General features: G+C 42.6%; 1 protein-coding gene across 1 annotated transcript in view; it reads left to right on the plus strand.

Annotated features, from left to right (window-relative positions):
* ERBB4 (erb-b2 receptor tyrosine kinase 4) overlaps positions 1 to 12,465 on the plus strand; it is a 596,557-nt gene that overhangs the window by 301,421 nt on the left and 282,671 nt on the right. Inside the window, exon 3 of the mRNA XM_034065367.1 lies at positions 9,572 to 9,758. Within this exon, the coding sequence (XP_033921258.1) occupies positions 9,572 to 9,758 (187 nt within the window). The remainder of the gene's footprint in view (positions 1 to 9,571; positions 9,759 to 12,465) is intronic.

The raw sequence follows: 12,465 nt of genomic DNA on the forward strand, positions 1-12,465 counted from the left end.
CTCAGATGATGTATTTGTATATACTCAGCTAGAAAGAAGAGTTGCTAAAATCCGGTATCTGGATGAAGATTCTCCTCTTCAATGAAACCAGTCACCAACTCCTCCAATATTCAGTAATTTATGTGTGCAGAAGCACCCAGGAGTCTCAACAAAAGCTGTTCCTCTCAAGAAATGCATTGAGAGTACTCATTAAAGAGTGGTTATTGCATACGTGAAACAAACAGAAGGTATGTTTTCTTGGGAAAAGAAAGCAATGCTCTCCAGAAATGAGATTTGCTTTTCCAGGATTGGATATACAGCTATTAGCATCTTGCAAATAACCAAAAAGCCCAAACTGAGGTGGTTTAGCTGAAATTTGGCAAGGTTAACACATTTAGTCAGTTCCTGCATCTGGAAATAGAAACAGCCTTTTGCTTTCAGGAGTGGCCTGACACTTTCACCTGCAGTTTGAATGCAAGAGTAGAGAAGCTCTGCTGTTCAGTTCCACCTCGGTATCAGGATCTCTGGGATGTTTAATTCATCCTGCATTGCTCTGAAGAGTGGGAGTTACCCCATCCAGGGCCTCCCATTGCTGCCATAGTAGTTGGGGGAGAAATTTTACTGAACACATTAATTTGGCTAACTATAGACTTTCCCATAAGTCACACCAACTAACCTGGCTGTGTACTAGGAAAAGGAAATCACAATGTCTAATGTACGATGGCTGTTACTCCTATGAGATGAACACATAAAACCTTCTACTGTTAAGCAAAACATTCCTAGGATCTTCGCAGGCAGCTTGCTTGCCATGGTGCGTAATTCCGGACATCCTTTTACAGCCTGCACTGTATTTGTCATGTGTATTCTTCCATTTGACTTCTGACCAGACACTCAACCTTTCCTAACCATTGTGGGAAAGACATCCTTTTTCACCTCTCATTTTCCTTCCCTGCGTAAAACTTCATCCATTTGCTCTCTTTGGGTGCAGGTAAGCTGGAGAAGCCATGTATGCTTCTGAGGTGTGGAAGACTATGAGCACCAGTCCTGCTGCTGCTCCTCTATCTCCTCCTCTTCATCTTCCGTATTCTTACCGTGGGAAGGAGACTTGGGCATGGTTGGTCTCCCTGCCATTCTCCAACCAGCTTCATGATTCAGAGAACCAAATAAGCAGCCTCCGAAGACTTGGTTCAGCTTAGACACTAGCAAAAATGTCATGGTGATTTAAAGTATCACAGATAGGAACAGTGAGGAACTGAATGGGTTTTTTCTTGTATTGTAGATGATAACTTGTTTTGCCAAAATAAATACACCGACGATGTGTAAATATGGTTGTGAAGCATTGTACAGTGAACATACCAACTGGGGTCAAGGCTCCTTGTCTTCTTGGGAAAGCACCTCTACTCTGAGGACTATACTGTCTAAGTACAGAAAAGAAATGTCAAAGCTGATAGCGGGTGCAGCCATCCCAGTGCAGTGCTCACACTGCTGGCCCGTGCTGCCTCTCGGAAGGAGTTACAAACATTGGTTTGATAAGACATCCCAAGACCCTTGAATGTGCTCACAGCTTCTTATAGGCTATGGCTGTCTGAGGGAAATTGATAAAAGGGGATGCGTTTTCCCATGGTTATTACTTTCCTAAAATCCTCCCAGAGTGTTGCTATTATTTGGTTTATGAAGTAGCAGTTTGTGCAATTTTATGTTGCCTGGAAAGAAACCATGATTTACTTGATTTAAGCTCCCAAAAGCAGAGAAAGCAAAAAGCATCAATCTCTCCAGCTGGAAATTCTGTAGCTGGGCAGCTATAAGCTGATGTGCTTTGAGTTTCTGTAAAATGCAGCTACTACTAAACAGCCCAAATGGCAAAGCCTTTTGTAACAGCATAATGCTCTCATTTTAGTCTTTCCAATCTAATTTATGACTTAAGTTTTCCCCTGGGAGATGATACAATAAACTCTTCTGGAAAACACTCTGCAAATACATCGAAGGCCAATCAGGTCTTATAGTTTAATGTCAAAATTCTTACTGACTTGCTAAGTAAGTAGTCATCCATAGCTTTCCTTAGGACGGAAAGATGTTAGCTGTGAAGATTGGGTTGTTACAGAGTAAAGACTTTGTCTGGGTCATAACGATGCTCAACATGAACAGTTTAGCATTTATTGTGTGCATTCTGGCAGCCTGTGTACCTGAAAGTCAGACACTTCTAAGCAGATACACAGAGGAATTCTGTTTCAGACAGGAAACGTTGGGAAGACTCTCAGATATTGATGCAACCCTGATCAGTTGCTCTGATCAGATAACATTTTTAACTGAAAAGGAGGCACAGACACATGGTGCTAGCTGTCACCTGAGCTGAAGTCTAACTCAGTCAACAGGAGGAATTCTTGGCTACGTCCTCAGAAACTGTATTTCAGAATTTGAAAGCAAAGGATTTTGGTTTATTTTGGTCCTGTCTTTTACCCAGTTATTTCTATTTAATGTTCACTTTCCCACAATATTCTATTATTTTGTCTATAATAATTTTATTTTTCATGTCCCACAGTGGTTTCCCAGCAATACTTTGCCAAATGAGATAAGATAACACATTTCAAAGACTCCCCATGGTTTTGCCTGTGACCATCACTTACATATTATTTATGGGGTTTCCTTTCCAAATGCTAGATTTCAGCATGCGTCTGCAGTTTAATAGATTCTAGACTGCCTCCAATTTGCCTCCAAGCCCTCCCTAGGCCCTTCTGTAAGGTGTGTTAGCTCAGCCTCATGTATGCAACACTGTGATTCCTACATCAAACTCGGTAAATGAATAACTACACAGTTAATTCTCCTGTGAAAAGTCCCACTCTTGGAGTAATGAAATGTAAAGACCAACCATTCAGAACACAAAGCTTTAGTTCAACAGCTCCCAGGGTGGGTTCTATAAATGATGTAGCAAAATCTTCACTTACGAATTTCCAGCGACTTTAACAAAAGATGCATTTAACTGCTCCTTGAAAACGGAGGAAATCGAATGCTATGTTCAAGTCATCGATCTGCTGCTGAGGATATTATTAATGTTTTGTAAGCATGTTACCAAAGAAGACTTCGATGTCTGTGAGGACAAGAATATGATTTAATGTTTGTACCAGCTGTCTGAAATAACTGACTTCCAGTTCGATTCTGCAGCCATACAGCAATGCAAGGCTCCTCAAGTGTAGCTCTTAACAAAATCACATCTAAGTCCATCCTTCTGCCTTTAATACATCTTAAAGCAGACTGCAAGAAATACTGCCACAAGTTCCTCCTTTCTTTTTGGTAACAAATCTGAATCTAAGTTGCAACTTCAGTGTTTTGGACAATGAATTATCTGTGTCTCCCAAGACAACTCTAGTTGCGATGCACTGCCTGCTTCTAGATCAGGCACCAGAGAAATGTTTCTCAGTCTATGTTCTGATATTAATCAGTGTGCTTAAACTTGAGGGGTTTTTATTGCAGCTTGTACAGTGTATGTGAAGAAATGCTGGTGCTCTGAATGGCTTAACATCTCAATTTCACATGTGTTAAAGTAACTGAAGGGTGCACAGTGTGGAAGGAGACAAGGCAGGAGCTTGTTGCAGAAAAAATTCCTTATGTGCATGCTTTATGTTAGCTATGGTGTTGTCTCTGAATGGACTGTCCTCTTAGACATGAGAAATGTCAGTTTGTACTACATATTTCTCATGGTTATGGATGGGGCTTTGGGAGAAGCTGGCCACAACCGTGTGCCTGAATGCCATCGATACATCTCCTGAACTCCTTAGAAAATCTCAGTTTCTCTGTTGATCATAACCATCAGTGAGCAATGCATGGAACAGCTCATCAAGCTCCATGAGTTGCAGTAGGCTTGCTATATCCACATTTTGGGTATTAACATTTCCCTTAGAGTTAGCATTGCAAGTGCTGTAGCTGCTTAGAGGCCACTTTGTGGCTCTTCAGTAATCGCTAATGTTTTAGTTATGACAATGACAGATGTATTGCATTGCATGGCTGAAAATGTATGAACAAATAATGAGAATGAATTGATGGTGGGTTAGGTTAGCAGCACACTCACAAACATTCCCAGATGCATTTTGTGAAGGTGGGCGTTGTGATTGCTTTGAGAACTTTAAAGTTGAGCAAGTGCTGTCTTGGCTGTGGTTTTTTATCCTTGTCATAATAACAGGAAGGAAATTTGTCCAGTTGGATGTTGCACAGTTCTAACCAGATAAAAATGTGGGCTTTTAACTGAGCACAAAGCAAAATGTGTAATGCTCTGTTCAAGTCAACTTGAGGCACGAGAAGCTTCTGAAGGAGACGATGTGATGGTGACTATTCACATTCCTTATTCTCATCACGGCTTTGCTGCAGGATGTTAACCTTTGCTGAGTGAGGAAGAAAAGGATGAGGCACACAGGAAACATCTTCCTCTTTGTACCACTAGAAATTAGACTTTTTAGGGTTTAATGTAATGCAACAAAGCGCACAGTTCACATTGGAGTCAGCCCAGCTCCTCGGATCAGAGTCAGGAGATGTCTCTTGTCTGCTGGCAGCTGAGCCGCGTGAGGAGCTTTGCTGCTGCTCCTGAAATGGATATCCCCTGAAAATAGACATTACTGTATTTGCAACAGATGGGATGGAAAGTGTCCACTTGGCCTGTTCCCTACGTATACCTAATTTTAAGTTCTTTGTCTTTTCTATTTCTTTCCTTGTGGTGGAAGGAGAAGGAACTCCTTCCCTTATGGAAACCCCTGTGCCTCCCCAGACTTTTCCAAGTAGCTGCCTCTCTTGATTCCCTGAGGAGCAGCATCCTGGCTTCCCTCTGGAACCAGAGCACCTCTGTGTCATTGCAGACAAGTGCTGGAGAAGCAAAGGCTTTTTGTCTTTGTCTCTCAAGTGAATATGCTGAATATGCATTCTTTAATGTTCGTGAATTAAACACACTCATTCATCAGCCGATCCTCTTCTGGCTCGTGTTTATTGGCACTTTCAAAGTGACATCAAAGCAGGCTTAAAATGTACTTAGCTTTTATGGAAAAGGGAAAAAATAACCTAAAAGACAATTAATTTTCAGGGGTCCCAGGGCCATGAGCTGGCTCTGGAGCAGGCTGCTATTGCTCCAGCTCCCATGCCAAGGACTCATATGTGGTCAGGTGAGGTCAGCAAGGGCTTTACCAGCTCAGGGTCAGCGACTGGATGAGTACTGTGTCTGCAGCTGATATAAACCCCCCAGTATGGCTCCCTTCAGTGACTTAGCCAGAGTCTAACCTTCCCTGATAGATGTTAAGAAGACTTGGTAATGTTTATGAGAAACATCAGCATCCTTAATCGCACATTGATCTGCTGTTCTGAGCAGAATGGTGAAGTTCTCGCTGTTATTTTTGCTTCGTTACACTCAGATTCGTTTGACTTGAGAAGAAGAATGATAGAAGATGGCAAGGAACAATCTTGCCTTTTACTCCCAGCTGACAGCATAATTCTGACTTTGCTGTTGTGAGCTTAAAATGCTTTACCTGTGCTCAGCCAATGCTAGCTGTGATTAAGGGTTGTCTGGAGCTCGTTCTTACAGTTTGCCACCTGAAAAGAACCTCTGACAAGAGCCCTTTGGTTCTGGTGTCAGGTCAGGCCCCTTCCTCTGCCCGCTGAGGTGGATGAGGGGAGCGGCGGCCGCCATTTTGTGTGCCCTGAGGGGCAGCAGGCACCGGGGCAGCGCCTGGAGGAACACGGAGGCCTTGGCTGGGTCCATGTCAGCAAAGGTAACACAGCTTTAGGTTTAAAACCAGAAATTGTCTGTGTTTGGGTGAGTAGAGGTTGTTGGGAGACTGGTTTAGAGGGTCCTGTGCTTGTTTTTGGGGTGGAGGGCAGCGCTGAGCCTTAGCGACAGCAAACTGTGGAGCACGAGTACTCATCTTCTGTCCAAAAATGTAGGTGAAGGGCACTGGTAAATATGTCAGACTTGAATCCTATGGCTTGGTGTGGTTTTAAAGCAGCTCGTGAGGACTGAGAACTGTGAAGGATTAATACTTACTCCCTTACACATACACTCTTTTTGTTTTCTGCCAGAAGCATGCCTTTTATTACTTCAGGATCTGATACCTAACAGGCCTGGTCAGAGGAGCAGACACCTTTGGCTCTTGTATCCTCAGAGGTGTCTCCTCATCGGCTTTTGGATGGCTAGGCATGTGCTTGGAGGGCTTGAGGAACAGTGTCCATTGTCCCTTCCCGACAGGAGCCTGTGAGTTCCAGTTTTTCATTGTTGAAATCTGTGTGCTCATTCGTGCTACTGGACATGAGCAGCTTCAGGGAGCCAAAAGGTGTTTGCTGAGGCAGCAGCAGTGCTATCAGGTGATGGAAAGGTGATGAGGAAAAGGCAGATCAACCTGGCCAGGAATTCAGTCAAAATAATGCTGTAATGGGGTTTGGGAGGAGTCCTGGTGTATAACAGTGGTCAACAATCCAGAACAGAGGTTGCCAGAGTTCATTTGGTTTGCCACATCAGAAGCTTTTAGGTTTAAGTCTGTTGCCTATTCCAGTTATAGGTTTTGGGAACAAAATGCTATTTATTTTCCTGAGGGACTCATGAGAAATGTAGTTTTGAAGGACCTCCAGCCTTAGAAGGAGAATCAAACTAGAAGGTGACACTCAAACTGCCGCTGCTATGAGTCACTCCACCTCTTTGGGGGAACGCAGATTAATGCTGTAGCAAAAGCAGCTCAAATAGAGTATTAGGATACCCGAGTTTAGGGTACCTGAACAGGAAAGCTGTGTATTCAAAGGATGAGAGGTTCAAATCATGCCTAACCGTGGTGTGAGTTGCAGAGGAGGAGATCAAGCTGGCTGATCCCGTCTGGTGGGAGGATTTGTGAGTCTGCATGGGAGCCAAGAGGCGTCTTTGCAGTGACTCCAGCAGGGCTTGGAGTGAGCTCCAAGTGGGCAGGTGTCCATGTTCAGTAAGCATCATGTCAAAACTTGCAGTGACTGGTAAAGTGACAGTGCTGGCCAGGAGCGGCCAAAGCCTGAGCTGCCTGCTGGGCTCCCAGTATGATTTTTCAGGCTGGACCAGTCAGAAAACACATCATCCTGTAAAAACATGTGAATCCTCTGCCTTTTTCAGTCATAGTTGAATGAAAAATTAACCCCAAATTAATGTAAGATACCTCTAGACTGGGTCAGTCAAGCTGCTGTGTTCTAGTAAATCAGAAACCCTTTGGTTTATTTTCATAACTCTTTGTTATGAGGATTAATGTGGCAGTTTTTCCAGTAAATAAATAGGCCTTGTGATACAATGAAAGCCACGGGACTGGAAAGGACCCTCTTGCTTGTTAAAATGCTTGCCATCATTTGTCATTGCAGTCTGACAGACCAACGAACCAAAGTACAGGGCTTCAGGAGTAGTTCACAATTATCAGCAAGAAGACTTTGTCCTTTTCTCCTCTTTTTAAACTTTGGAATGAAGATTTGCTGCTGACTGTGTGTATGTGCCATACTGAATTAGGGCTGTTTCAGGTGGACTTGCCATTCAGGAGTAAATGAGACATACCCTAAAAATAGAAAATGTGCTTTATAAGTGACAAAAATTGGCAGGGAAGACTTGGTCAGATGCAGTTTTGGAACTGCTTTTAGGGCTGTTTTTTTTTTCAATTCAATTCCAAGCTAAACATCCCTTTAAATTCATTAGAGCAATCACAGTGTCCCTAGAATACCAGTGGAGAGATTGAATCCATGAATACAGTTTTAATAGTTCCTTAGTTCCAAAGAGAGGTTGCAAAAAGCAGCCTAAGGAAATTTTTGTGTACAATGAAAACCAAATTCCTGACTAAACTGGCTAAGATGAAAGATCTGAAAGCAAAGAACTACCATGAAAGTGCTGGAAAGCTTCTAATTATAGTGGAATCAGTGTCCCAGGGTATACAGTTAATATTGAGCTACTGAACCATACTTCTCAGCCTAGCTGGGTTCTCATCAAAGTCCTGTGCTCTGCTTAGATGCCAAGCAAGTCTTGAAATAGCTCCAAAGTTTTTTCAGCAGCTTCAGCTGAGTGCAGATGTTTGACTTCAGAAGGACAAGTCGTGGGTAGAGTTTGTGGCATATAAACCCTTCCTTATACATACTGCCACACTTGTTAATAATCTGATGAACTTCTATAAACCTCATTAAAAGGCACTTGCACATTAACACATGAAATCATGGCAACTGCTCTGCACCAGCAAGGCAGAAGCTTCTCCTTTGTGCTGCAAATCAATGTTGCTTCTCTTTAGCAATGATACATATACAACACATTGAATTCAATGCCTGCTCATGTTCTCCTGTTTATTACGATATTCACTGGAGTGCCCGTCATGTTACCTGTAGTCAGTGCCCATTACTCTAAGCAGAATTTCTCTTTCTGTCTATTGTTTTATGTATTGATGTTGCCAAAGGGAAGAGAAAAGCACATGCATCCAAGTAAGCACACAAGTTACATCAATTTCTGCCTGCTATACGTAGGTACACGTGTGTACACAGTGGTTGCAGGCTGTTGCAGACTCACAGTTAGGTCAGGCTTGAAAACTGTATTTGAGACACTCTTTCCAACATGGAAGATCTGTTGCTGGCAGCAGGAGCACTCCTCAGCCTGTATGAAGTCCTGTTGAGGATGGTGAGGCTCTATGTGGATGTTGAAAGGTGTTTGCAGATTTCTTGGCCATTTATTTATATTCTTTAAAATTAACTTTTCTTTTCTTTCTAAACCCCTCTTAGTTCTGTTAATCTTTTGTACTTTGAAAAAATCTCTAGTTTTTGGATTTGGGGGTGGTTTTTCCCCTTTACAATCCAGGCAGTCAGTCAGGAGGGTGGCTGAATAGTTTGTCTAAAGCAAACAAAGATTTCAGACAACCCAAAGATGCACCAGTCATTTTATTGAAGGTTTTGATAGTGGTTTTGATCAAAGTCTGGGATGTATAGCATGTATGGTTCCAGCAGTTCAAAGGAAAACAGGAGTTGAATCTTTGCAAATGTTCAGTGATTGATTTCATTTAGAAGTACAAAAGTGTCTGTTAGTACATATGTGCCTTGTCTTTACTTACTATTCCAAACCTATTCCCCATGTTTACCATCCATTCCTGTTCAGTGATGAGCTTTTCCAGAGGTGTCTCTTACCCCATGTTGTGTCCCTTCTGTCTCACCCTTAAATACCCAGTGCAACAGAGAGTTACTTGCATACAGTCTTACCTGAACTGTGCCATTGCCCCACTTGATTCTGCTCATGTACTGTAGGGGCCCTTAACCTGCGCTCTGCTTTGAGTTGTGCAAAGTCATCCTTTCATGCAGCTTTAATGCTTTACTGTGAATTTTTGCTAGAGTTTAAGAAAACTGCAAGGAATCCCTTTATTTTCTACTTTTCAAACAAGTATCTCTAAAAACTCAGTTACATTGAAAAAGAAGAAGGTGCTTAAAATCAATAAGCTGAAACAGAATCTGTTTTCCAAAGTTTTCTGGGTTTTTGTGTGTTCTTTTTCTTTCATTGGGTACCAGCATATCATACTAAACCATCCACTGAATGAGGAAATCAAAACAGTTCAGAATGGACCATTTCTAATGTGCTTGTTTCATTCTTGTATTTCAGTCTATCCGAGAAGTCACGGGCTACGTTTTGGTGGCTTTGAATCAGTTTGAATACTTGCCTCTGGAGAACCTGCGCATCATTCGTGGGACCAAACTCTATGAAGAGCGCTATGCCTTGGCAATATTTCTCAACTACAGAAAGGATGGTAACTTTGGACTCAGGGAACTTGGACTGAAGAACTTGACGGGTAAGTGAAACTTGCAAATGTGATGGATTAGTTGCCGGAACCCAAATGAGCTTGTTGAATGTTTGCCCCTCAGTCTCTTGCATTCTGCACCATGAGGGGCTGGCAGCTGTTGGTTGCTCGAGAGGTTTGTTGGTACTTCATTCTTATTTTGGTTCACAACTGTACTTTTTGCAATGCTGATCAAAGGCTGTGTATGGAAGTCATGCCAAGCTGTGTATTTGAAACAGAAATAGTTGTTGAAAGAGTAGATGAGTTTTTTCCTTAGTTTTGATATCATAAGCATGTTGGTTTCCTTGTGATCCTTGGTTATTGCACGTGTGCTGCTTCAGGTTACATGTTTTCTGCCAAGCTAGCTTAGCTTTAGTATCCCCTCTGCCTCTTCTCTTGCTGCTGTCTGTGTCCCCTTTGAGGCTGCACTGGAGGGTGAGTGGGGACAGGAAGAGCATGGTCAAAAACTCCTTTTCTGAGCAAAAATAGTGCATTATATATGTGGGGAAAGTGCTTCTTTTTCTCGAGACAGAAATGTAAGCCAAGTTCATGGGTTGTTGTTCATCTGCAAACTCAGGGCTGGATCATGATGTGGGATAGATCAGCATTTCATTTCTCACAGCTGGGAATCTGCAGTCAGTGGTTAGGGTCATTAAAAATTGGCTGAATATCGCTGGACTGTAACTTAATAAAGTGCAGACATTTGCAAACTCTTTTTAGGGAGTTCACTGAAAGTATTTTCTTTATACTAGCTTCTTCTTCAGGTACAATAGTTTCAACCCTAAGCTTTGGTGATTGTGGAATAGCCTTACTTCTGCTAGTGGCTAAAAGCTGACTCAAAGTCAGTGACCTGAGCTGGATGTGGTGTTTGAACCAGAGTACAAAGAGGTGGGAGCCTTCTGAACTATATTTAGGCACCCTTCACCCTTTGCTTTTTTTGTGTTGCAATGTTCAGAGCAGCACACAAGTGCTTCCAGTTCCCTCACCAGGCTGTGCCACAAAGCTTGCAAAAAGAGGAGGGGAAAGGAGGCTTGAAACACTTTACAAACTAAAACAGTTTTGGCTGACTCTTTGTGATCATGCTTGCTTTTCTAGTCATGCTTTTAACAACTTTCTTTAATGAGACCATCATGCTGATATCAGAGTGATTTTCAAGGTCTCAAAATCCCTGCTATCTACTCCTCTCTGTCACTCTCATAAGCCAATTTCCTCCTCTTCTGTTTCTATATTTCTTCCCATCTTTCTGATTTAGGGTGTTCATTGTGACTGTCTATGCCTTCACATAATATGGAACTATAGAATCATAGAATAGTTAGGGTTGGAAAGGACCTTAAGATGGTCTAGTTCCAACACCCCTGCCATGGGCAGGGACACCTCACACTAAACCATATCACCCAACGTCAGGTAGTAGTAGTATTATCTCTCTTCACATACTTTTTCTTGACTGTGGGTCTCAAAATGCTTTGTAAAGGTCACTAGACTGGGTGACGCTGAGACAGAGAGGTGATGTGAAGCCAAGGCCAGAGAAAAACTGGAACCCTTTTCTCTTGGGTCTAAGGCTGTTGTTTTGCCAGAAGGCAAGGGTTGTACTCTCAGTGCTCTTTAGCTATGGCTTTGCTGCTCAGTAAGGTAAAAAACCTTATTTTGCAGTCTTTTGTTCAAGGTTTTTCTCATTGCGACAGCTAGGCAGTTCCTCATACTCCAGAGATTCCCTCTGGAGGCTGCTTTTACGTGATAGGCATGGTGCCAAAACTGCCCAGCAAATAGCTTGACTTTCTTTCCAAGTGTCATAAGAAAACCTGCCTTGGCTCAGCTGCTGAATCTTCCCCAACATAAGATCATCACATCCACTTCATCTGATTTAGGTGTTTACAAACGCCTCTGATGGGATTATTTGGCTCCAAATGTATTGTTGTCTCATCGAAGAGAATTGCCCTAATAACACTAGGTTGTCTCCACTGAGCACTTAAAATAGCTTCTGGGTGCTGAAAATGAGCCAGTGTGTGCTTCAAAATACTCTTAATATTTTCTAGATAGCGTGTGCAGTGCCTCCTGAGTCTCATCAGCAGCTGTTCTTTGACCATTTTGTATACTGGTTAGGATGCACCTGGCTATTTTAACCCCCAACCTGCTTCTTGTTGCAGATGCTCTCCCTGGAGCATACTAATACTTATTTTCCTTACACATAGCATTAGTAGCTGCGTAAAAATAACTGGTGGACGTGGGAGTTGGTGATCTTGTGCGTGGTGCGGCTGTGATAAATCAGCTGTGTCTGAACCTATCCTGTGTCTACCAACTGTTCCATATTTACGTCAGACACAACCAGTGGTTTGTTATTAAATTTAAGATGAAGCAGCCCTGTGAGTCTGCATCCTTCAAGTCCACTGTAGATTTCAGGAGGTGGATGCCAAATGGTGCATGTCTTGCACTTGAGTAAAATATGAATAATTCTTGCCTTGTGTCTTTCTAGGGCTTTTGTCTTGTTCACAGATGTTTGGGAAGTTCTGTTCTTATTTGTGCAGTGCTGGACGATGGGTTCCTGAGGGTATTTCTGCCCAGTACTGCGCAGGATACAAATACAAACTCTACTCCCTCTGATAAATAAATGAGGAAGCTGCTGTCACCTGCAGGTTATCCTCAGATGTAGCCAGAGACAGGGTTCTGGCCTCCTGTGCAGTACCATTGCATTATTTACACTGTGTTGTTTCCAGCTGTGTTT

Source organism: Melopsittacus undulatus, chromosome 8 (assembly GCF_012275295.1).
Source record: "Melopsittacus undulatus isolate bMelUnd1 chromosome 8, bMelUnd1.mat.Z, whole genome shotgun sequence".
Taxonomy (NCBI): domain Eukaryota; kingdom Metazoa; phylum Chordata; class Aves; order Psittaciformes; family Psittaculidae; genus Melopsittacus; species Melopsittacus undulatus.